The sequence below is a fragment of the Gopherus flavomarginatus genome, chromosome 3, assembly GCF_025201925.1.
Source record: "Gopherus flavomarginatus isolate rGopFla2 chromosome 3, rGopFla2.mat.asm, whole genome shotgun sequence".
Taxonomy (NCBI): Eukaryota; Metazoa; Chordata; order Testudines; family Testudinidae; genus Gopherus; species Gopherus flavomarginatus.
This window is the reverse complement of record NC_066619.1, coordinates 135,610,347-135,636,418: the sequence shown is the minus strand read 5'-3', so window position 1 is coordinate 135,636,418 and position 26,072 is coordinate 135,610,347. Positions and strand designations below refer to the sequence as shown.

The 26,072-nt window shown below is 46.9% G+C and overlaps 1 protein-coding gene across 1 annotated transcript; it reads right to left on the bottom strand.

Moving 5' to 3' along the window:
* Positions 1-702: 702 nt before the first annotated feature.
* DNAJA1 (DnaJ heat shock protein family (Hsp40) member A1) lies at positions 703-26,072 on the bottom strand. Its single transcript, XM_050948291.1, has 9 exons — positions 25,945-26,072; positions 25,551-25,692; positions 25,107-25,284; positions 24,763-24,867; positions 24,320-24,547; positions 20,871-20,985; positions 6,135-6,250; positions 2,595-2,695; positions 703-2,002 (listed from the first exon to the last, which is right to left on the bottom strand). Exons 2-9 carry the CDS (start codon positions 25,680-25,682, stop codon positions 1,784-1,786), a joined length of 1,194 nt encoding a protein of 397 aa, XP_050804248.1. The 5' UTR covers positions 25,683-25,692; positions 25,945-26,072; the 3' UTR covers positions 703-1,783.

Here is a 26,072-nt window from a genome sequence, read left to right as displayed (position 1 = left end):
CAAGTTAACAACCTTCAGATTCACCTATGGAAAACACAAGTACATTGTTTTTCTCTAAGTTATTGCATGGCAGCTTGTTTACAGTCCTACTCAACAGCAAACCTCTTGCCATAGCTCTAAGAGCATGATAAAGGCAGTAGCAAGAATAGCTGAAATACATAATTTCTTCTACTTTGTGTTGAATACCATCCAAAGTGTAAGAACCCTCCCTCAACCAGGTTGTGTGATGTGGCGACAGTGCCTCTTCTCACTCCTTTGAGTAACACTGCTCACTACAGTGTCTTTCCCATGCACTGGCAAGAACATTTTTCAGGGTGTATGGTTGTCAGACACTCATACAACACACCTCTCCATTACCTTTAATGGAATTCATCTATAACACAGTGGGTCTACAGTTACTGGAGCTCTACAATGAGAAACAGCCACTATTAGTAAATCTGCGAGATTTGTGAAAAATATATGAATCTGAAGACAACAGGGCAAGAACATCAAAGGACGTTAGTACAATAAAATACATTACACTGGACACACGAGGTGGGTGAAGTATTTTAAGTAGGTAGTTGACTAAAATGTGCCACTTCATATTTCAATACATGTGACCTAAGCTGAACACAGCCCTTTCCAGAAAACCTTGTGCATTTCCCTCCTCCAGCCTGAACACAGACTAACATATACCACAAAATAGTCTTAGGAGCCATTGAATAGTTTTGTAATTATATTGGAAAAGTTTTGCCTACATTAACTGGAACAATACAGAGTCTTTCAAGAATTAGATTAAGATTATACACACAGAAAGAGGAGAATTTTGATACAAATACTAGACTCAATTGGTCACCCACTCTTCTGGTTAATATTGAATTCCCTATACAGGGTCATGCATCTTTCACCTTCACTCCCCAGTATTGAGTCTGTGCTACTTCCTCTAACTTAATGCATCAAGTTGGAGGTCAAACTTCACATCAGTAGGCAGAGACTACTTTAGGGATTTACAATAGCAAGCTCAGCTGTTCTGCCTGCCTCACTCACAAATAAGGGTTAACATTCTCTCTCTCCTTAATTAGGCATGTTAATGCAGTTCCACTGTTCACTAGTGCCTGATAAGCTGCCTGACCTTATAACAGTAGGAAGCTTCACTTTTCTATCCACTAGTGGGTCACAAAAGAATGAAGCTGGCAGCCAAGAGATCAGTAAAATCTCAAATTCAGCAGGCTGAGGGAGCCAGGTGTTTAAGTGGGCATGTGAAGACTGACAGCATCCTTGTCCGAGTGAGGTAATCAGTACAGCACTGGGCAGCTGCATTAGAGCAAGTCCTGATTTGATGAATAGCAGTACAAGTCCAAGACAGTCACAGGTTATATTCTACAGCTTGATTAGAACAGAAACTTTAATAGATCTTAACATGAATTATAAATAAATACTTGGGTATACTTCATTAACAGGGCATAGAATCTAAAAGACCACCACTCAATCTGAATCTAAGCCAGTGCATTTGCACACAATTAAAATACAGGAATTACAAGGCCTGAAATAAAGACAAGCAGCCAGGGGTAACTGACCTCATGGTCAACTTCAGCTGAACTTGACCCTGAACTTTACATAAATTGCAAAGTCAGCCTGTCATTTTCTAATATTATTGATTTTATTCATTAACTGTTTTAAAAACTGTGGTTGAATATTAAAAACAAAACAATAGCAAGGAGTGAGAGCATGAGCTGCTTGTAGTTCTCCACTCTTCCACTAATGCATACAAAACAAGCATCACAATGGGTATTGACTGGCCCTTTTAAGATGTCTGACACTGAACACCACCTCTAGGATGATGCTCATCATCTTCATAGGCTTCCCCATTGTAATGCTGTCTTCTTTCCTGAGATGGGTCAAAGTCCACCAGCTCTACCTGATCCATTTCTTCAGTTTCTTCCACTTCCTTCCTTGCAGGTAGCAGTTTTTCCAACAGAGACAGCTTATCAGAGGAGAGGAAGCCACACTCTGGGAAGTTTACCTGAAAAATCAGTAAGAATGGCCCTTTGTGAACTTTGCTTATACAGTCTCTTCTCCATAGTGTATTACTACTTGAGAAGTGTAGGAGCAAGGTAGCGCACAAGCATCAGCTTGTAGCAGAGTCCTGGGCTCTTCTGCTAGCTCTAGGCTCCCAAGTCTTCTCAGAAAGAAATAAAACAAAAACCAACCTAGCATTTTACTTCATTGTCCAACCTCATACACAGACTGGCTGCCTTCCATTATCAGTTTTTCCAGATCTCCATCTAGGTTTTGCCTACAAGATGACCATTCCAATAAAGTAGTTTCCAAAGAAAAAAAAAAGTCTCCACATCTAAGATCCTCTCCATGCTATTTGAGACACAAGGTTATTTTTAAAAAGGTCAGTATTTCAGCTCTCTTCTAAGCAGTATAACCCTGTATATTGGATTAGCTTAATAGCCTTTTGCAGAACTGAATGCAGAAACAGGTAAAGATTGAGTGCCTCACGGTCTTCTTGCCTCCATTAGAAACAGAAGTTAACTTTAACCTGACAAGTTTCCACCATGTTCAATGTTAAGCCATCTTTAACTATACAAAGCTGACTGAACTCTTACCTTGAACTCAATGATCAGGCGTCCTTTTTCATACGGTCTGCGATAAATTGGCATCCCCTCGTTCAGCACACATTTAATATCTCCATGCTTGACGATCTGACCTAAAGCAAAAACCAAGGCACAGAAGACAAGCTGTTATAGTTGCTACATTTGTGTGATCTCCCCTCAACTCCCTTTCACACTGTTTTCTAGGCTAAGATTCATGGAACTACACTGACCCAGATCCCACTTCATGAAGGCTGCTAAAAACCTAGTTGCCTGTAAAACGATAGTGCCAACTCTCCTGTACCCAGAAGTGGTCTTAAAAGGCTATATAATGTGAATGGAGAGACAAGGTGGGGGAGGTAATCTCTTATTGGACCAACTCCTGTTCACAGAATATCATGGTTGGAAGGGACCTCAGGAGGTCATCTGGTCCAACCCCTGCCCTTCTGTTGGTAAGAGACAAGCTTTCAAGCCACACAGAAAGGTACTCAGTGTCACTGCTAAATATGAACAGATAACACATATTTTAAGGGGCCACTCAAGGTGAAGTGACCCATTAATATCCCTGTAGTCACAGGGTAAAAAGTTAGTGGGTTACAGGTTGTTTTAATAAGCCACAAATACAGTGTCTAACCAATCTGTGATTTTCAGTGTCTAGCAAAATTATGAATTTAAGCTCCCAGGCTCATCTTCTGAAAGTGTTGTGCAGGTGTCCTGTGTGGATGACAACTGATGGTCAGATAAAGTATCGCTTTGTAAGAAGCGTTCACTCACAGGTGACTGGTTTTGATTATCATTTGAGTGTAGCAGTTGTTTGGTTTCATCTAGGTAAGTGTAATCAGGGCAGTGAGTGCACTGAATGAGGTACACTGCATGTGTAGGACCCCTATATCTAGGGAAGGGTGTTGTGGGAGCTGTCATACATCTGCTCTGGTTGTATCTGGTGTTGCTTTAAGTTGATGTCTGGGTCTGAGGGGTGCTTGCTTTGATGAGCTTTGGAGGTTGCCTGAAGGCCAGAAGTAGGGGTACAGAAAAACCTTTCAGGATGGGGTCCTGATCAAGCATGGGTTGTAGCAGTCTGAGGATACCCCATGCCGGTTCCAGTGTGGGATGATAAGTGACAACTAGGGGTGTGCAGTCAGAGGGGATTTTATTTCTGTACTGAATCAGGTCTTCTAAGGGTATTTGGGTGGCCCTTGGAGCATATTCTGTGGCTTTTATCTACAGCCATGCACTCAGATACCACAGAATATGCATTGAGGAGAAAGTCTAGGACACACCTTAACATGCTCAAAACCGCTTTCAAACAAGGACACTCCACCAGAGAAGTAGACCACACATCATGGAATAGGCCACCCAAATATTCAGAGAGAATTGTTACACTCAAATGAGCTCACAAGAAAATGATCAAGACAAACACCATGTCATCTGTGGGTGAACACTTCTCAGAGCGATCGCTGACCATCAGTTGTCATCCACAAAGAACATCTGCATAATGCTTTCAAAAGTTGAGCTGGGAGCTTAAATTCATAACTTTGCTAGACCCCCATCACACAGATTTAGACACAGGATTTGTGGCTTATTACAACAATCTGTAACCTATTAATACTTTTTTTTTGTCCTAGGACAAAGGCTAGGAGGTGTGTGAGTGTGTCATGGGTTCAGTGACCTCAATTCTGCAGCAGCCAGTGATGGCTCAGGGGCTGCCCGAGCCTCGCAACCCATGAGCCAGCAGCAGCAGTCTGAGTGCATGGGAGGTGGCTCAGGGCCTGGGGAAGGGGTTGTGGGATGCAGGGGGCAATTACCTAGGGGTAGGAGGCTCCCACTGGCCTAGGCAGAGGAGACAGGGGGCTCCACACACTGCCAATGCCCGCAGGCCCCGCGCCTGCAGCTGTTCCCAGCCAATGGGAGCTGCGCTTGCAAAGCCAGCACTTACAGTGGGAACAGCGATTACAGCCCCTTAGCTGGCAGGAGCTGCGGGACATGCAAAGCTCAGTAGGGAGCCTGCAAGCCCCACCAATCTTCTCCCCCTCAGCACCAGTGGGGGCCCTGGGCCACCCCCCCCACCCCAAGTTTTAGTTAGGGATATATAGTACAAGTCATGGACAGGCCATGGGCTGCAAATTTTTGTTTACTGCCTGTGACCTGTCCGTGACTTTTACTAAAAATATCCACAAAACAGCTTTAAGTCATAGGTAAGGCTAAGATTTTGTCAGTCATTCTTAGTGAAAGTCATGGATAGGTCATGGGCAAAACACAAAAATTCACAGAAGCCATGACCTGTCCGTGACTTTTGCTGCTGCAGCTCCATGGATTTCCCCTGCTTGGAGCTGTGGGGTACCCCCTGGGTCCATGGCAGCTGGAAGCTGGGGGCACTGTGGTTCTCTGGGGCAGTGGCGTGTGGCCCGGGACTGCCACTGGTGCTCTGGTAGGTGGTGGTGGTATGAAACTACCCCAGCGGCCCTGGGATCAGTCATACCAGCTGCTGCAGAAGTCGCAGAAAATTACAGAATCCGTGACAGACTTACCTATGACTACAAGGGTGTTAACAGGCCACGACACCTTCCCTTAATTTTAGCATAAGTCAGTGGTCCCCAACCTTTTTGTCTGGTGGGCACCAGACAAAGGACCACTGTGGCGGTGGAGCACCCGCCGAAATGCTGCCGAATTTTGGCAGCACCGCCTCTTGATGTCGACAAGTGACGTCATCAAGAGGCGTCCCCGCCGAAATGCCGCTGAAATTCAGCAGGTGCTCTCCCAGGGTCCAGGACTTGGGGGCACTAAGATGCCCCCGCGGGCGCCATGGCGCCCACAGGCACCGCATTGGGGACCACTGCCATAAGTAGTTACAAAATTGAACATATAGTGTCACAGCAAAATAGAATATGTCCAGAATACATTTCCCAGACCTCAAGAGCTCTGTGTAGCTCAAAAGCTTGTCTCTCTCACCAACAGAAGTTGATCCAATATAACGTTACCTCATGAACCACGTCTCTAATATCCTGGGGCTGACACAGCTACACCACCACTGAATAAATTTGCAATTGTTTGTTCATGCATCCTGAAAGAAGGCCTCTTATGGAGTATGTTCTGACTGAACAGACACTATTCCATCAATTCTGAGCTCAAGACTTCCAGTTTTCACAGGAGTTGGGGCCTTCATAAATTCCTACCACATATCTGGTCAAGTTAAGTTACAAACAGTCATGTATGTAATAGGGTCTTATCTGTTGTGGAGTGGGGTGAAGTTAGTTATGAAAGTTATACCAGGATGTATAAGTTGCATCTTTCGTTAGTTTGAGCTATTAATCCGATACTTCATCCACCAGAACATACTAGTTAAAACTTAAAAAGATTAAGTAGAGCGTTTTTACAGTACAAGACTCTGAGCATAAGATTTACACTTTCTGGCCCAAATTAATATTTTTTAGATACTTTAAACCTCAATACTCTTACTTGGAATGCTCTTTTGGTCCCTTTACTAAGCAACAAGAGAACTCAAGGATAATTTGCTAGCGGCACAAGTTTAACAGCAATACTTTTAAACACACTTACCAGGATGAGAGGTAATAATTATAGTTCTGTTATCCAGTGTTGCAATAGGTTTCTGAAAGCCACACAGTGCCTCAACCAGCTGTATGTCCATGCACATGAACAGGTCTTCACCTCGCCTACAGAACAGCTTATATTTGAATCAATACATCACATGCCAGAGCTCTGAAAATTTCGGGGATAATCTCTGCTAACACTAGAACTGCCCAGTATATCTTTGCAGAAATCTGATTTTAGTCCAGAAGTTAGTCCACCCTTTCCTCCCCACACAGATTAGTTAATTACAGGAAGATTATACAGAAGCTTTATACCACCCAAGAGATTTTAACCTGGCTTTGGCCAGTACAATAGACCCAATTAGCCCTACTCCCACATGAGTGACTAGATTGCATACACTCTTATTGTCTGCCCTATGCCAAATCTGGGGAAAGACAAGTATGGCTCCTAGTGCCACAACTGGCTAAACTGTTAAAGAGCTGTGGATGATTTCAACAAGCTTGCAGCAGTGTGGTGCTGGTTCTCTTTAATTTAAAGGACAGCCACTGCTGATCTTTGTTCCACTTGCACTCAAGGCTAGTACTAAGGAGAGACAAAACAGTTACATTACAGAAACTGCTTTTTTAGAGGTTTTGTCTGTAGATCCCACTTGGTGTGCATGCACCTCAGACACGTGAGATCAGAATCTTTTGACTAGTAGGGTCTGCTGGGGCCACACCTACACATCCTTTGTGCTTGTGCTCCCCCACCCAAAAGGGTAGCAGTCATAGCAGCCCCAGCCACCTTAGATCTCTTGCTAAACCAGAATCTCAAAGCAGAGATGGACTCTGAAGGAGCTGGGATGGAGGGTGGGACATAGGATCCATATGGAGAATTCCTGAATCTGTTATTGTAAGATTAGTAAGTTCTGAGTCTGTCAGGGTGGATTCTGCTCCATCAGTCCCCAAATAAACAGAAAGAGCATCTGAGCAGTCCTAGCTATAACTAGACAGACCACAGAACCCTTCCAAGTTTGGACTGATTTAGTCACCAAATCCAGGGTATAACTGGTAAATGAATGGGCTGAGGCAGGGGACTACTCAACAGATTCCTACCTACAGCAATATTTAGCATATGAGGAAGCTGCTTGGGTTTAGCTGACTTGGACCTAATGCCTGAAGAAAGGAGTTTAGCTGCTAGTTGGTAAATTGGGAAGCACGGAGTGATCCACTTGGATAGTCTATGGTAAGAGATGGCCAGCCCGTCAGCCTTCCTTAGTGCTGAAAACAGGGCAGTTTCCTGAACAGCTTAGTTCTGTCTAAAGAGTAAAAGACAGTTACCTTTTTCCGTAACTGGTGTTCAAAATGTGTTGCTCATGTCCATTCAACTTGTGTGTGTGCTCGCCACGTGCACTGGTGCCAGAAGTTTTCCCTCAGCAGTATCCCTAGGGGACTGGCCCCCATATGCCACAGCATATAAGGCACCGCTAGCCCCCTCCACCCTCAGTTCCTTCTTGCCAGAAACTGACAGTGGAGAAGGAGAGTGGGTTATGGAATGGACATGAGAAACATCTCGAAGAACACCAGTTACAGAAAAGGTAACTGTCTTGAATGGACACGAGCAATCACTGGAACTAAACTTAGGTGACTCCAAGCAGTACCCATGGAGGTGGGTAAGGAGTGCAGACACTTAGATTTCAACACAGCTCTGCTGAACCCTGCTGCATGCTGGCATAGTGAGCTGTGCACCGAGGACCACCTTTTTACAGATATCCTGGATTGGAACATGTGCCAGAAGGTCGCCAAGGATGCCTGAGTTCCAGTTCAGCGGGCTCTGACAATCAGCGGTGGTGGGGCCCCTGCCAGCTTGTAACAAGCCTTTATGCAAGAGATAATCTAGTCAGAAATCCTCTGCGTGCACACCAGGAGGCCCTTCATCCCATCAGCTGTAGAGATGAAAAGCTAAGTTGATCTATGGAAAAGCTTTATTTGATCTAGGTAGAAAGCCAGGGCCCTTCTTATGTTTAGCTTGGAGGTGCCTCTCTTCACTAGCCTCATGGGGCTTGGGGCAGAAGACCAGAAGGAAGATGTCAGGAAAGTGGACATCACCTTGGGGAAGGCAGGCCAGGTGGGGCCAGAGCTGGACTATGTCCTTATACGAGACCGTATATGGCAGTTCCGAGGTCAGCGCATGCAGCTTGGAAACTCGCCCTGCTGATGTCACTGCCCCCAGGAAAGCTACCTTCCATGATAGGAGAAACAGGGAGCATGAGGTCAAAAGCTCAAAGGGCAGGCTTATGAGCCTGGACAGAACCAAACTGAGATCCCATTGAGGGACTGGGAACTGAACTTTAGGGAAAAAAGCAAGACCTCTGAGGAACCTGGCTGCCATGTCATGGGAGAACACAATCTTCCCCTGGACAGGCGGACGAAAGGCAGAGATCAACTGCACCAAGAACGCGAAGGGGAGACGCCCCGTTCAGCCACCCAGTGGAATAACCTTGTCCACTTTGGCAGGAAGGTCTAGTCCAGGATTTTCTACTCCCCAGCAGGTCCTGCTGGACTCCTTCTGAACAGATCCATTCTTCAGGGTTCAGCAATGCAGCATTGTCATAAACAGATAGCTAAGGGTTAATGCCTCTCATTTGTAAAGGGTTAAGAAGCTCAGTAAACCTGGCTGACACCTGACCAGAGGACCAATAAGGGGACAAGATACTTTCAAATCTTGGTGGGGGGAAGTCTTTGTTTGTGCTCCTTGTTTTGGGGGTTGTTCGCTCTTGGGACTAAGAGGGACCAGACGTCAATCCAGGCTTTCCAAATCTTTCTGAATCAGTCTCTCATGTTTCAAACTTGTAAGGAACAGCCAGGCAAGGCGTGTTAGTCTTATTTTTGTTTTCTCAGCTTGTAAATGTTCCTTTTTGCTGAGAGGATTTTACCTCTGTTTGCTGTAACTTTGAACCTAAGGCTAGAGGGGGTTCCTCTGGGCTATATGAATCTGATTACCCTGTAAAGTATTTTCCATCCTGATTTTACAGAGATTATTTTTACCTTTCTTTCTTTGATTTTTCCCTGTTTTAAGATCCAAGGGGGATTGGATTTGGACTCACCAGGAATTGGTGGGGGGAAGATGGTTAAATTCTCCTTGTGTTAAGATCCAAGGGGTTGGATCAGTGTTCACCAGGAACTTGGTGAGAGAGCCTCTCAAGGCTGCCCAGGGAGGGGAAGGTTTGGGGGGGGGTCAGGAAGTGTTCTAGACACTGAAATTTCTGGGTAGTGGCAGTGTTACCAGATCTAAGCTAGTAATTAAGCTTAGAAGTGTCCATGCAGGTCCCCACATCTGTACCCTAAAGTTCAGAGTGGGGGAGGAACCTTGACATGGTTAGCAGCGGCGAGGGATTTTTTAGGAACCAAAAGCCAGTAGGATTTTTTTTTCCCCTCCTTTCTAGCTGCTTAGAAAGCAGCCTGAAGGCAGAGGTGTTAAGTTTTCTTAACAAGGGTCTTTGTTAAGAGGAGGCTTCAAGCTGTGAGCAAGCAGCCAGCAAAAGGAATTTACAAGCTGAATTGTTTTCTACCTACCTCTCGGGTATAGCTAGTTAGAAAGTTTCTGTTAACCAAGCAGCCCTGAGCTGAGTGCATCCCAGTTTCAGTGAACTGCAGAGGGGTGTGGCCAGCACAAGAAAGCAGGAAAATGAGTACCAGTGGAGCAAATAAACTAGAACTGGGTAGGCTGGAATCAAAAGAGAAAGAACATAAGAGACGGATGGAACTAAAACAATTAGAAATTAATGCAGAAATAGCCAGGGAAGAAGCGGCCCACAAGAGAGCTACGGAGATGAAACAAAAAGAGATGGAGGCAAAGGAAAAAGACGGAAAGAGAGAGAAAGCATGACCTGGAATTACCAAGGGCTAAGCAGGATGTACCAGCCAACCCTAGCAACCCTTCTCCAGGTACTGTTTCCCATCCCAGAAAATTCCCCACCTACAAGGCAGGTGATGATACCGAGGCCTTCTTAGAAAATTTTGAAAGGGCCTGCCTTGGGTACAGCATCTCTACAGACCAATAGATGACAGAGCAGAGACCACAGCTCAGTGGATCCTTAGCAGAGGCGGTGGCTGAAATGCCTAAGGAGCACATGAACGATTATAAACTTTTTCAAACCAAGGCCAGAATCAGAATGGGGCTAACACCTGAGCATGCCTGTCGGCGGTACAGAGCCCTAAGGTGGAAACCAGATGTGTCATTTACCCGACATGCCTACCACATTGGAAAGAAGTGGGATGCCTGGGTATCAGGAGCAAGTGTTAACTCTCTGGAAGAGCTGTCCCTCCTAATGCAAATGGAGCAGTTCTTAGAGGGTGTTCCTGAGGAAACAAAGGTACATCCTAGATGGGAAGCCCAAAACTGTAACCGAGGCGGGGGAGATTGGAGCCAGATGAGTGGAAGTGGCAGAAAAGAAAAAAGCTACTAGCAAGGGGAGCGAATATCACAGGGAGCAACCCAAAAATAAACCCTACCACTGGGGACAACCCAAGACCCCACCTACAACACAAGAAAAGCCCCAGACACCCTATTGTCCCGCCTCACCAGTCTCCAGCAACCCACCTCGACCCAGTGACCAGTCAGCTGGGCAATGGTTTTAAATGTAATGAACTGGGATATATAAAGGCCAACTGCCCCAAGAATCCCAATCGATTACAGTTCATTACACCACAATCACACCAAAGATCCCCAGGCACAGATGCCTCAAATACCCTCGGAGCAAAGGGAAACCTTGAGAGTGGGCGGAAAGAAGGTTATCGTGTGGAGAGACACCAGGGCACAAGTGTGAGCTATCCACCAATCCTTGGTGGACCCCAAATTCATCAACCCAGAGGCCCAAGTGACAATTCACCCCTTCATGTCAAAATCTGTAAACCTGCCTACAGCTGAGTTGCCTGTCCAGTACAAGGGCTGGTCAGGAATGTGGACTTTTGCAGTCTATGACAATTATCACATCCCTATGCTACTGGGGGAAGACTTGGCCAACGATGTGAAGCTGGCCACGAGGGTGGGGATGGTTACCTGCAGCCAAGCCAGGCAAGCTTCTACACCCATCCCTGTTCCTGAGCCGTCCACAAGGGCCCCGTCTTTGTTACCAGAGACCCAGACAGAGGTGGTGGAACCGGATCCCTTGCCAATGACTGCAACAACCATAGTGCATCCAGTCCCAGAACTGGAACTGGAAAAGCAACCAGCACCAGAACCGTTGCCAGCACTGATGCCAGCGCTTGCAAACCCATCTACAACTCCAACGCCAGAGGGAACCAGCGCGCCTGAACTGGCAGAACCAGCGGACAACCCTACCCAAGAGGCTCAGCCAGAGCCTGAAATATCACATAGTGCACCAGTGGAAAGCAGTTCGCAATCAACGAAAACAACTCCATCACCTACATTGCTTCCAGAGGGACCAAGCCCAAGTCCACAGTCTAAGGAGGAATTGATGTCTCCAGCCTCAAGGGAACAGTTCCAGGCTGAGCAGGAAGCAGATGACAGCCTTCAGAAAGTTTGGGTGGTGGCACGGAGCACCCCACCGCCTCTCAGCTCTTCTAACCGATCCCCATTTGCTGTAGAACAAGGACTTTTATACAAGGAGACTCTTTCTGGTGGACACCAGGAAGACTGGCGTCCTCAAAGACAGTTCCAACTAAGTACCGGGTAAAGCTCTTGAGCTTAGCTCATGATCATCCCAGTGGCCATTCTGGGGTAAATAGAACCAAAGACCATTTGGGGAAGTCCTTCCACTGGGAGGGAATGGGCAAGGACATTGCTAATTATGTCCGGTCTTGCGAGGGGTGCCAACGAGTGGGAAAGCCCCTCTATCAGGTCAAAGCCCCTCTCCAGCCACTCCCCATAACTGAGGTCCCATTTCAGCGAGTAGCTGTGGATATTCTGGGTCCTTTCCCAAAAAAAGACCCCCCGAGAAAAGCAGTACATACTGACTTTCGTAGACTTTGCTACCCGATGGCTGGAAGCAGTAGCTCTATGCAACACCAGGGCTAAAAGTGTGTGCCAGGCCATAGCAGACATTTTTGCCAGGGTAGGTTGGCTCTCCGACATCCTTACAGATTTGGGAACTAATTTCCTGGCAGGGACCATGAAAAATCTGTGGGAAGCTCATGGGGTGAATCACTTGGCTGCCACTCCTTACTGGTTTAATGGAATTCTAGGGGCCATGATACTTAAATTCATAAATGAACACTCCAATGATTGGGACCTAGTGTTGCAGCAGTTGCTTTTTGCCTACAGGGCTGTACCACATACTAGTTTGGGGTTTTCACCATTCGAACTTGTGTATGGCCATGAGGTTAAGGGGCCATTACAGTTGGTGAAGCAGCAATAGGAGGGATTTACACCTTCTTCAGGAACTAACATTCTAGACTTTGTAAGCAACCTACAAAGCACCCTCCGACACTCTTTTGCCCTTGCTAAAGAAAACCTAAAGGATGCTCAGGAAGGGCAAAAGGCCTGGTATGATAAACATACCAGAGTGTTCCTTCAAAGTAGGGGACCAGGTTATGGTCTTAAAGGCGCTACAGGCCCATAATATGGAAACATCATGGGAAGGGCCATTCACGGTCTGAGAGCGGCTGGGAGCTGTCAACTATCTCATAGCATTCCCCACCTCAACCCTAAAGCGTACCATGTTAATTCTCTAAAGCCCTTTTATTCCAGAGACTTGCAGGGTTGTCAGTTTACAGTCCAGGGAGGAGATGACGCTGAGTGGCCTGAAGGTGTCTATTACGACGGAAAAAGTGACAGTGGCGTGGAAGAGGAGAACTTCTCTGCGACCCTTGGATGTCTGCAGCGACAGCAGATCAAGGAGCTGTGCACTAGCTTTGCGCCAATGTTCTCAGCCACCCCAGGGCAGACCGAACAGGCATACCACTCTATTAACACAGGTAATGTTCACACAATTAGAACCCCACCCTACCGGGTGTCTATCCATGCCCAAGCTGCTATAGAACGGGAGATCCAAAGCATGCTACAGATGGGTATAATCCACCCCCCTAACAGTGCATGGGCATCTCCAGTGGTTCTAGTTCCCAAACCAGATGGGGAAATACACTTCTGCGTGGACTACCGTAAGCTAAACGCTGTAACTCGTCCCGACAACTATCCAATGCCACGCACCAATGAGCTATTGGAGAAATTGGGACGTGCCCAGTTCATCTCTACATTAGACTTAACCAAGGGGTCCTGGCAAGTACCGCCAGATGAACCCGCCAAAGAAAGGTCAGCCTCATCACCGATGCAGGGGTATATGAATTTAATGTGCTTCCCTTCGGGCTGCAAAATGCACCAGCCACCTTCCAAAGACTTTTTGATAGTCTCCTAGCAGGACTGGGAGAATCTGCAATTGCCTACCTCGATGTGGCCATTTCTTCTGATTCATGGGCAGAACACCTGGAAAAAGTCTTTGAGTGCATCAGGCAGGCAGGACTAACTGTTAAGGCTAAAAAGTGTCAAATAGGCCAAAACAGAGTGACATACCTTGGACACCAGGTGGGTCAAGGAACAATAAATCCCCTACAGGCCAAGGTGGATGCTATCCAAAAGTGGCCTGTCCCAAAGTCAAAGAAACAGGTCCAATCCTTCTTAGGCTTGGCCGGATATTACAGGTGATTTGTACCACACTACAGCCAAATCGCTGCCCCACTAACAGACCTGACCAGAAAGACAACCAAATGCAGTTAAGTGGACTGATGAGTGTCAGAAGGCCTTTACCCAGCTTAAGGCAACACTCATGTCTGACCCTGTGCTAAGGGCCCCAAACTTTGACAAACCATTCCTAGTAACCAGAGATATGTCTGAGCATGGTGTAGGAGCAGTTTTAATGCAGGAAGGACCAGATCAAGAATTTCATCCTGTTGTGTTTCTCAGCAAGAAACTGTCTGACCAGTGGCTTTCCCTCTCAATCAGTGAAAAAGACTGCTACGCCATTGTGTATGCCCTGGAAAAGCTATGCCCATACGTTTGGGGACAGCATTTCCAGCTACAAACCGACCATGCTGCGCTAAAGTGGCTTCATACTGCCAAGGGAAACAACAAAAAACTGCTTCGATGGAGTTTAGCGCTCCAAGATTTTGATTTTGAAATTCAACACATTTCAGGAGCTTTAACAAAGTAGCTGATGCACTCTCCTGTGAAAGTTTCCCAGAATCAACTGGTTAAAAATTGTCCTTGAAATGTGAAAAATCTTGTAGTTTTACATAATTAGTAGTATATGTAAAGGTGCATGTGTTTTATTAATCTGTTTATTCTAAAGTTCTTGGAAGAAATCACCGCCAGCGTGGTTCCACACTGAGATTTGGGGGGCGTGTCATAAAGAGATAGTTATGGGTTAATGACTTTTACCTGTAAAGGGTTAAGAAGCTCAGTAAATGCTGACATCTGGCCAGAGGACCAATCAGGGGATAAGATACTTTCAAATCTTGGGGGGGGGGGGGGGGGGAAGTCTCTGTTTTGGGGGTTGTTTGCTCTTGGGACTAAGAGGGACCAGACGTCAATCCAGGCTCTCCAAATCTTTCTGAATCAGTCTCTCATGTTTAAAACTTGTAAGGAACAGCCAGGCAAGGCGTGTTAGTCTTATTTTTGTTTTCTCAGCTTGTAAATGTTCCTTTTTGCTAAGAGGATTTTACCTCTGTTTGCTGTAACTTTGAACCTAAGGCTAGAGGGGGTTCCTCTGGGCTATATGAATCTGATTACCCTGTAAAGTATTTTCCATCCTGATTTTACAGAGATGATTTTTACCTTTCTTTTTAAGAACCTGATTGATTTTTCCTTGTTTTAAGATCCGAGGGGATTGGATCTGGACGCACCAGGAATTGGTGGGGGAAAGGAGGGGGGAGATGGTTAAATTCTCCTTGTGTTAAGATCCAAGGGGTTGGATCGGTGTTCACCAGGAACTTGGTGAAAAAGCCTCTCAAGGCTGCCCAGGGAGGGGAAGGTTTTGGGGGGACAGGAAGTGTTCCAGACACTGAAATTTCTGGGTGGTGGCAGTGTTACCAGATCTAAGCTAGTAATTAAGCTTAGAAGTGTCCATGCAGGTCCCCACATCTGTACCCTAAAGTTCAGAGTGGGGGAGGGATCTTGACAAGCATCCACAGCACAAGGTGGAGAGACATGAGGTAGGGGTGCAAGAGGTGACCGTAGCCCTCTGACAGCGGGTCTGGTCAGCTCAGCAGTGGCCGTGGGGTGGGTTGGGTTGGGGGGGGTGTGTGCTACCAAACTCAGTGTGTCAAACCAATATTGGCGTATCCACACTTGGGCAATAACTTGGGCCCCCTCTCTCGACTTTTGCCAGGATGCTGCTCACAAGTGGAAGAGGGGGAATGCATACAGCAGGATGGCATTGGAGAGGGAGCCCTTGCCCAAATCCCATTTGGGGCAGAAGTGGTGGCACTTCAGTTCTGCCTGATGGTGAACAGATCCACTTGGGGATATCCCACCTCTAGAAGACCAAGGAGGCTACCTCTGGATGGAGTACAAACTCATGGTCTGCCACATATTAAAATCATAGCTGCCTAGGAGGTCCTGATGGTTGGCCAATCGCAACTGCAGACTGGAGGCCAAATAAACTTGATGCCCAAACAAGTCTAGTCTCCTTGAGTCTTTATTCTTAGGGTAATCACTGCTTGACCCTGTCTCTCTCTGTGGTTGACTGCCTCTACCACTAGGTAACTGGGAACAGGATGAGTATAAAAAGGTACTTAACACCCTTGCATAGCACCAAGTTCTTGGACACAACCCTCTTGGAGATCGCAGGCAAGGAGGAGGAGGGGGGGGGTTTGCCAGAGGGCATTTGTAATTTTCGCAAACCCCTCATGTAGGGTGAAAAAAAATCTACCCTAGCTGAGGCTACAGGGCAGAGAACAACAAAGGAATCTGCAGGCTAGCAGTAAGGGCAGACTCTTATAAGAAGTGCTTTCAAGTGAATGTCATGCTCCTTCATCCTGGGCTTGAAGGATTTGCAGATTCTGCACTTAATATGACCTTCACCCAATCACCGTAAACTGTTATGTGGATTGCTAATGGGCATGGGCCTTTTACAGTGATCACAGGGCTTAAAGTCTCTAACGAATAAGGAAGCTAAAACTAGAGGGAAACCACACACACACACAATACACGAGGTAAATGGGTTTGAATGAACGAGAAGCAACAGCACAAGGTGAAGCAGCAACAGTTCCATGCACCGTCACTGGCAAAAAGAAGGAACTGAGGATGGATGGGGCTGGTGGCACCCTATATGCTGTGGCATATGTGCACCACTCCAGGGGTGCAAGAAATAGTCCCCTATGTATACTGCTGAGGGAAAAACTTCTGGTACCGGTGCATGTAGCAAACACCCTCTCCCGCACGTTGAATGGGCATGAGCCCTTCTTTCTTCAAGTGATTCCTCTGGAAACATCTACGTGTTCAGCCTGTCTCTCACTTGAGGACAGCAAGGAGTCTGACAGTTTGATTTAAGTGAAAATCTGATAGCATGCTGGTGAGGAACTTCAGGGATCTCAGCATCACCATATCCTTATTGAAAACCATGTAAGAGGGTCTGCCTACAGTGCATGAATACAACTAACTCCTCTGTTAGGCAGGGTAGCCACCAAAAAGGTGGCTTTGAATGCAAGATGGTGGAGAGAGAGTTCAATAAGAGCTCAAAGGGGGTTCCATAAGAACTACATACAGGTCCCAGGAAGGGGCACACAAATGAGTGGATGGGCAAGAACCAGTCAGCATATATGCTTGCAAAGGAATAGGGGCTTCTAAAGCACAAGTGCTGTGAAGCCCAGACAAACGTCTCCTTTGATCTGCAGGCTCATCTGCAGAGGGCTTCCTGCTGTATGTAAGTATTTATTGGACCTCTGTAGAGCAGTCCCTGTCTGTAAGGCTTAGGGAGCCAACTTCCAAGCAACCAGATGTAAAGATGGGCCTAGATGGAGAATGTCCCCCAGTTTCCTAGAATAAGTCTGGCAGACTGGGCAGAGAAGTTGGTGGCTGTGTGGACGGATACAGTAGGCCCAAGGGTTATGTCTGGCGCAACAAGAATCTAGGATAATTACTCTGCTAGCAAGTCTGATAGATCTTCCTTCTGAGCCATGGCAGTGGAGAGAGGAAAAAAAAAAAAGGTAGAGAAGACCTTGAGACCAAGGCATGAGGAAGGCATCCATGAGGGAGCCTTAGCTGTCACCTGCCCTGGAGCAGAACTGTGGGCATTGCAACAAACAGGTGCATCAGGGATGGTCTAGGTCAGTGTGTCTCAACCTTTGAGACCAGGGACTGGCTTGCCGCCTTCCTAAACTTATTTTATCTGCTAGGCCTGAGATCAAGTCTTCAGTGACCATTAATGGTTGGGTGAGTAGTGTCTGCTGAAGAAATCTGTTCCATTGTTTGTTCCTGGGAGGTGAAGTGCCATGGAGCCAAGATGTGGAAGTGGTTCCACCTTCACAGGACAATTGCTTCCTGACACGTTGGGGAGGAGCAGTGAGTTAGCACCTCTACAATGTGTAACCACAGGTGGGGGTGCTGTCAGATCTGTACAGTAGTTCCTTCCAGTAGCAGTACAAAGGCTCTGCAGGGTAGTCCACTTGTCTGGAGTTATAGCACACTGAAGTGGACTGAGGACTCTTCCAAAATTACATGAATTGAACTTGCAGGTGGTTTAGATGGGCCTCTCCAACCTGCCACGGATGCACCTGTAATCAGTGTTGCAGTGTGAGGTAAGGTACAGATTACAGAACAGTAGACCTTGATGGTGTGCAAGGAGATCATCCAGTTTATGGAAGCTAGTAATCCTACTCCTATTAAGACCATGAAGCATGTGTCCATATGCTGTTTGATGGGGTTGTAAACAGACCTCAAGCAGCTTTGGAGAGAGTGGAAGTGAGGTCTGTCAAAAATCATGTAAGTGCTGTGTATGTTTGTCTAATCATCTCAGGTCCAGCACAAGATGCATCCCTTGCTCTTTTGGGGATATGGAAATATCAAGAATAGCAACTTTTCCCTCTGAACTCCTGAGTACTTATGATGCAAGAATTCCACATCAACAATCCCTCAGTTTATCATGTAAGGTGGGTCCTTTCAGAGGAGCAGAGAAGTGGGGAGGTGAGGGGCCGGGCCAGGACTGGAATTGGAGATTAGAGGAGGAGATGCATGTTTTCCACTGGTTTGTAGCAATCCCAGCCCATGCCTGAGAAAAATGGGAAATGCAGGAACCAAAAAATGGAGTAGACATAAGGATGCTCTAGTGGGACTGAAACATGGATGGCTCTGAACCCAACTGAGAAGCCAGCTGTTGGGAAGGGAACGGGCTATCTAAGGGAAAAGAGAGACATGGAATAATCAGCATCATCTGGTGCCAATGGGAGAAAGTTCTGTCTGAACTAGCCTGGATACATTACATGTTTTCTCCTGACAGCAGGTTCTGTGCCCTTTTAGGGTATGCAACTCATCCTTGCAGGAGCTGAGAGATTGTCAATGGAGAGCTTGTTGAGGGTTGTTTGGACTTCTTTAGAATCCCTGTGGATGTAAGCAGAATGCCCTTATTGTGTTGATGGCTGTGGTCATAGAATGGACTGTTTTAATTGAGACATATGGCTAAAGCCAGGCCAAACCCCCCCCACACCCACTGTTTGCATCACCAGCAACTCCATGAAAAAGGTTGTTCAGCTCAAACCAAATTCACTGTCCAGATGGGGCCCCCAGAACGTCCAATAAGGCAAGGGTGGGTAGCTAAAGGGATCAGATCAAAAAAACCCTGATGCCCAAGGTGATGTCTGCTAAGGGATGTCAACATGTTCTGGGGGATTTAGGAGCCTAAGTTAACCCCTGAAGTTGGTTGGCATGATTGAGGGTGAGCTGTAAATTGCTTTTCATCACGAATCCCTGGATGGAGGGGGATGTTGGGTGAATGGTCTGATTCAGCAGAAAGTGTGCAGGGGAAGATGAACCGCAAATCTGTTCTAGGGGTTAGTGCTGACCTCAGGTGGTAGGCTAGGGGGAATATTGGTACCAAAGGATTAATTTCGGTGGCACACTGGGGTTGGTGCTGGGGTGAAGTATCAATAGTCAGTTAAGAAGTCTGCCAGTAGCATAAGGACTCCGGAACCAGTACCAGACCCAACATGAGGGAGTCTAACCCACTGAGAATTCTGCCAGTAGCAGAGTGGACTTAGTTCCACAGGGTGCTTGCACAGCAAGGTAAAGAGCTCTAGGCTAGGAAGCTGATTATCAGGCTCTGTGCTCAGTTTAGAATAATATCAGCACTGAGTTGTCCTTAGAACACTGCTCAGCTCTGTCCTGCCTTGATGCAGCGGAGGCAGTAGTAGACTTTGGTGCCAAGTGTCCAGCTGGTGCTGTTTGGAAGACAAAGGATGGCTGGCTGAAGGAACTGCAGCCCCTCTCTCAATAACCTGACCCTTTAAGGTAGAGTCCCTCCTTACTGGGTGCTGAGGAAGTGGGATCTTTGGGAGAGTTGCAGCCAGAGGCATGTCTTTCCAAATTAGGTGTTCCCCTTGAGCTGCTCCACCACAGCACATTAGCCAAGTATCTCTGAAGCAATAAGTTCTGTTGGGGAAAAAGTGGCCCGTAAGAGTAATGGCTCAGAACATGGCTCTTGTCCAAACAGAAGAGACCAAATGTATTTCAGATAATCCCACAATAGGCGTGGATGGAGACTAGAGGGTTTAGGCTTTGTCATTATGTAGGAGGGTGCCTTGGTGCAAAGCAGTAGTTCAAAAGAAAACAAAAGGGGCTGTCAGGGTAGAGAAGATCCCTGAACAGTGCTAGTATTTACAAAATTGATTTAAAAAAGGTACTACAGAGTACCAGGCAGACACCACTGAGTTCCAGCTTCCTGCCACTGGTAAGAGCAACTGAAAGAAAGATAGTTGTGGCTGCTCTGCCTAATATGCCCTCCTGCATGCCGGGGGGTGGGGGTGGGAGAAGAGCAGAGAGAGACATGCAGTACATAGGCACCACATCAGACAGTGCTGGTCAAAAGATTCTAATCTTGCAAGTTTGATGAGCATGGGCACCAAAAGCAGGATCCACATGGACAAAGACTCAGACCTGAGGTTTCGTTTCATCTTTCTTGAAACCAAGCTTGGTTGTCTAACAGCTATGTCTTAGGAAATTAGCAGCTTGAAAGACAGCTAATGGAGTAGATTGACATTTGATAACATCTTGCAATAATCACTGCAGATATTCACAGCAAGTCAGCATGAAGGCATGTGCTGAACACTCATGATTTTGACCTTGATTTCTGTAATAACCTATTCCCAATTACCCACTCTTTGGTTTGTCTATAAGTCATTTGGAGAGATCTTACATCTGCAAAGCAACAAGTGCAATGACAGCTATAAGACTAATTGAACAAGTATCTCTGCAAATATTCAGAGACTCAGTGGTGCCCAAACTCTTCCTGTTGAGCGCCCCACCCCCGTAATAGAATCTGTCTGTGCCTCCCCTTTACTGCAGGTAGCTCAGCAGCAGCCAGGGCCCCGCGGAGTACCCTCCCCCACCAAGTGCTTCTCCGTTGCTCGGAATAAAGGAATAAGCCAAGTATTCATCTGATTCTATGACAGCTTACAACAATTGAACTCTAGTTGGATAGAGGTGGTTGAGTTTAAATACCTATTGGAAGTAATAACCCAGTCCTAATGTGTGAAGTTTCTGGACAACACAGAAGCATCTCAAGCATGAGTGTAGGTCTTTCAGCTAGATCTTTACCTTGTAAATGTAGAATGGTCTTTTTGATCCAAGACAATAATGATGTCTCCTGGCTCTAGTCCTGGTTCTTGGTCCCCTTCCCCATGGAATGTTATCTTCTGACCATCTTTCATTCCTATTGCAAAGGCACATGTAATTAGAATTTAAATATCTACAGTACATAAGTAGCATCACTTTAGCAGGCTCCAACCTGTGTGACAAAATGGTTGTGATTGGTAGGTTCTGATATTGCATCTACTTCTCCCCCTCCAAAGCACAACACATGACTAAGCAGCTACGTTTCCAGAGCCCTGCACAGAGACAATCTGGGTCATGGAAGCATATCAAACTGCTGGGCACTCTTGCAGCTTAGTTGTCAAGCAGCCCAATTCTAGTCAGGATTGCCATCTATAAAGATCATTCCTCAATGAAAGCAGAACAGCAGCTGAGATGACTACTTACAACCATCAGTCCCACAGGGTTTACTTAAAGCCTCCCTGTATCTCCACCTACTGGTGGCTTTGTACAGAGCTGCTGCAGAGCAAAATAGGGTTAAGCATGATCTGGATGCTGTGAGTGAGAGAGAACAGGAAGCCTGCTTCATAAGACCTTTAGTTCTCTCTCACATCAAAAAGCCACTGCTACACAACCAGGCAGGTCTTACCCCAAAAGGAAACACCCTTCTTTTCTGATTTAGCACATCTAAGTCTTCATTTCAAGACTGGTGGAATGAGCTGGTGCTTAGCACCCACCAGCAGCCAGATCCCCTCCCTTCACCCACCATCAGCTTTTACAATTCATTCCAGTGCTCCTTATTCTCAATCAAGTGCAAGAAAGTGGAATCCTACAGTAATTTAAGTTTGTGTTTTAGGACTCCATGCTATATGCTGAAATTCTCTATTCATACATGAAGTGACCATACAGGCAGTAGCATAGTCTTGGCCATACCGTGTTATCAGCATTCAATCCCAACTGGATGCTCAAGTCAGAGCTCAGACCCTGTCTTCAAAGACTGCCGGGAGTGTTAAGCACAGTGATTTGTGATGTGGATACTTGTCCAGAAAGAAAAAAGTTTACTCAATACCAGCTGAGCTGACAGCAAACAGCCAAACTGTAAAGATATGGCAACAGTGGAGAGATTCAGGGTGGTATTGTCAAAAGGCATGCAACTCCCTTAGGCACTAAGGAAAAGCCCTTTGCACCCTGGAGGCTCGCATGTTTCAATCATGTTAGTAAGAACAAATTTAGGTCTGAATTATTCAAGATGAAGATACTAGATCCTGGAAGTGCTGACACTTTTTAAGGTACATGCAACTTCTGCACCTTCCACTCCCAGAAACTGTTGCTTCAATATTCCTCCTCCTTTAAAATACTGGGCATATTACAGAGACTTCAAGTGTCGATGTAGAATGCAGTTACTGGGAGGGTCAGGCACAGCAGCCAGTTGGTGATGTGCTGCATGCTTGTGAAGTGGTTAACATGTGACTGCCTAAATTCTTCCCCCACCAGTACTGACCAGCTTTTGACAAGGCCTATTCAGCAATAGAGGCTTCTTACATCTGCTGCACAATATGGCCTTTCCCCATCCCCTACCTCTGAAGAGAGTTGTTTGTAGTGAACTCTGCCGGAGATTGTTCACGCTAATGTAGGTCAGTAGTACCTGGAGTGAGACTGTTAGGACAGTTTAACAGATTGAGTTCTAAGCATTAGAGCAGGGGTGGCTCTGGAGCCACATGTGGCTTTTCAGAAATTATTTTGCTGCTCCTTGTACAGGCACCAACTCTGGGACCGGAGCTACAGGCGCTAACTTTCCAATGTGCTGGGGTGCGTGCACTCACTGCTCAACCCCTGGCTCTGCCACAGGCCCTGTCCCCACTCCACCCCCCTCCCCTGAGCCTGCTATGCCTTTGCTTCTCCCCAAAGCCTCATGCATGCCATGAAACAGCTGATTGGGAGGTGCGGGGAATGAACAGGAGGTGCTGATCAGCAGGGCTGCTGGTAGTTGGGAGGCACTAGGAGTGCCTGGGGAGAAGGAACAGAACAGGACTGCGGATATATTACTGTGGCTCTTTGGCAATGTACATTAGTAAATTCTGGTTCCTTCTCAGGCTCAGGTTGGCCACCTCTGCATTACAGGCTTAACATGTTTTTACATCACAAACTTTAGCAGTTTATGGTGTAAAAACAGACAGGGAAGCAAAGGGAAGCTGCAAGAGTGGTGACACGCCAGTGGGGTTTCTGTGTCTGGAGCAGCCAGCGGAGTGGTAAATCTACATGGGGGGCATAGGGCTTGGGGATTCCCGTGGTGCAGTCTGGGGAGGCATACAGGATAATGTGCCACTGCCCCAGCTCCACTTCTGCAAGCATACAGAGCTGCCCAGGTAAAAGAGGGTTCCATAAAGGCTAGCTGACTCTGCAGCTGGACATCGCCTCCTGGGTCCTAGTGCCAGTTGTGCCCTGTTCTGTGTGTCATCCTGTTTTCTGTACAATGGTGAATACCTGAAGTGGGAGGAAAAGGGCATAGGGGGAGGGGGAGAAGAAGTGGGAACCTGGCATGCAGTATCCCCTTGGCAGCAGCAGCTCCTCCATACACTTTCACTTGGACCCCCCAGCAGAGCCCCATTGCCCCTGCACCCCCAACAAGCCTGTGTGAATCCAGATTCCCCCACTGAGTCACCAGCACCAAGACTGCCCCACACTAAGCCACTCCACACTTTGATCCTGCTGGACTGAACCTGCCTGCCCACACTCGGCACAGAGAGGCATGGCCCCTGGGTGTTCATGGGGCAGGCCCAGCCCTTGCACTGGTCAAGTGCAGCCTCACTGCTGAGTCCCTGGGGAGGGGAGGGGGGAGAAGAGGAGGGGAGGAAGGAAATGGGGACTACAGGATGATCTCCCACCTCCATACATCCAGGGGCCTGTGCTCCCCACTGCCATGTTGGAGTCTTTGTATTTGACAAATGAAGTTGCAGAATTTTAAAATATTGTGCATAGAATTTTTGGGCACAGAATTCCTAAAGGAGTAATGCAACTTAAGTCACCAAGTGTTCCACTTGCTTGTTTTATTTTAACTGACGTCAGTAATTAGTCAGCATTCTGGCATTAGTCTGCTTGTCAGTTTCTCTTCACTATGAATCAATCCACTGTTTGCATATCCAGTAATCAATATGCAACTAACACGACACTAGGTACAGTTAAGTTAATGCTTACTAAACAAGTGAGCAGCAATTTGCACTGACATCAGCCATGAAGTTGTGTGTATTTGAAACCCAATCTACCATTTAGAGCTCTGCACACGTTTTACCATTTAAGAGTAAGCAATACTATTGCTACACATTTTAATGTGCATGTAACACTGCCACTGGATAATAGCTCTTTCAATTATGAAATTTGTATCATGCAAATTCAAGGTTAATACAAATCTATTAAGATATTACAAAACTCAGCCAAGTTCTCTTGGAAGGCATTACCTTTATCAATATGAACTTCTAGAATCTTCTTCTCTCGAACAATCTTCCTTCCACTGCAGCTTTTGCACCTGTCCTTAGGATTGATACGCTCCCCATGTCCCTGGCATTCCATGCACACAGACTGGATTTGCTGAACCATTCCTGGTCCTATCTGGTGAATTCGTATTTGCATGCCAGTACCTCTGCAATTGGGACAGCATTCTACTGCACCTTTCTTACCACCTCGGCCTGATGACAAGACAGCAAAGTCTAATTAGAATTGATTTTGGTTTATCTCAAAAAGGAACTTAAAACTAGAAGTACATTTACAGTTTACCTAGAACAAAAAAAAGTTACCCTGGATTTAGATGAAGGTTTATTTTAATATTGGAATTAAAATCAGTTCATTTGGGTTTAGTTACCTGAAAAACATCATAAAAATCCAACAGTAAACATTAATATACCTTCACATTTGTCACAGATCACATTCTTCTGCAGAGCCAATTTTCGTGTTGCACCATTATACAAATCTTCCAAAGTAACTGACAACTGATGAACAACATTTTTACCTGTAAAGAGCGACATTTTAAGTAAAACATTATATTTGCTCGGAACCAGATATGGTTTCTAATCATTTCAGACACTATTGCACAGCATTAACAACAACACTGTTTAGTTTGTAAGGAGTATTTTACAGAAGTTAGCATCCATAATCTTACAACATACTCTGAACAATTACATAGTCTCCAGTAAATACTTCAATAGTAAATGGTCACTTTAGGAAGTATCCCAGAAATCGTCAAATTACCTCTCCTCTCTCTCTGCATTCTTCCACCTCCTCCAAAGAACATATCAAAAATATCCATGGGTGACCCAAAACTACTGCCAGTACCACCCTCTTTAATAGCCTGTTCACCACCTTTGTCATACAACTCTCTTTTCTTGGGATCAGAAAGTACTTCATAGGCTTGAGAAATCTGCTTGAACTGTAAGAAACAGATCAGAGTAAGTTGTGTTAAGCGATAGCGACTACATTGCAGCTCCCCAGTATCCCTCCACTAACTACTAGGAATTAAACCGCGTGTGAGACCTGCATGTGCAGGGGCCACTCGACACCCCCTTACAGTTAGGCATTTCCACCTACATGCACATGGCCTGCATTTCCGCAGCCTGTAAAAGGGAGCCCGGGTCGGGCCCCAATCCCACGTGCAGGGGCCACGCTCCCACCTCCCGCCGCCGCGGGGCCACTCGCCTTCTCGCCCTCGTTGGGGTTCTTGTCGGGGTGGTACTTCAGCGCCAGCTTGCGGTAGGCCTTCTTCAGCTCCTCCTGCGAGGCGCCCGGCTTCACCCCCAGCACGTCGTAGTACGTGGTCTCCTTCACCATGGCGGCCGGCCTGCGGGAACCGACCGTGAGCCCCGCGACACGGGCCCCCCGGCCGGGCAAGAGAAAGGGCGGCGGCGAGAGGGGAGGGGACGGGACGGGACCAGGAGATGGGGCCGGAGCGGCGGCGGGAGGGGAGCGGCACGGCCGGGATATGAGGCCGGAGCGGCGGGAGGCGCGGGGAGGGGAGCGGCGGGAGGCGCGGGCAGGGGAGCGGCGGGGCCGGAGCGGCGGCGGAGGTGCCGCGCTGGGAGCGGCCACTCACCGGGCGGGTGGGACGAGGCGGGCTCGGGGTGTCTCTCTGTCTCGGCTGCTCGAGCCGCTCCCGACTTTTCTAGAAAGTTCTTTCCGAGCCGGTCTCTGCGGCAGCGCATCCGGGGAGTTTTGTAGCCG

Coding starts and splice junctions, on each gene's coding strand:
- DNAJA1 (XM_050948291.1), bottom strand. CDS start 25,682: ATGGTGAAGGAGACCACGTACTACGACGTGCTGGGGGTGAAGCCGGGC. Junction 24,868..25,106: donor AATGCAGAGAGAGAGGAGAG/GTAATTTGACGA, acceptor CGCTCTTTACAG/GTAAAAATGTTGTTCATCAG. Junction 2,003..2,594: donor GCCTGATCATTGAGTTCAAG/GTAAGAGTTCAG, acceptor CTGATTTTTCAG/GTAAACTTCCCAGAGTGTGG.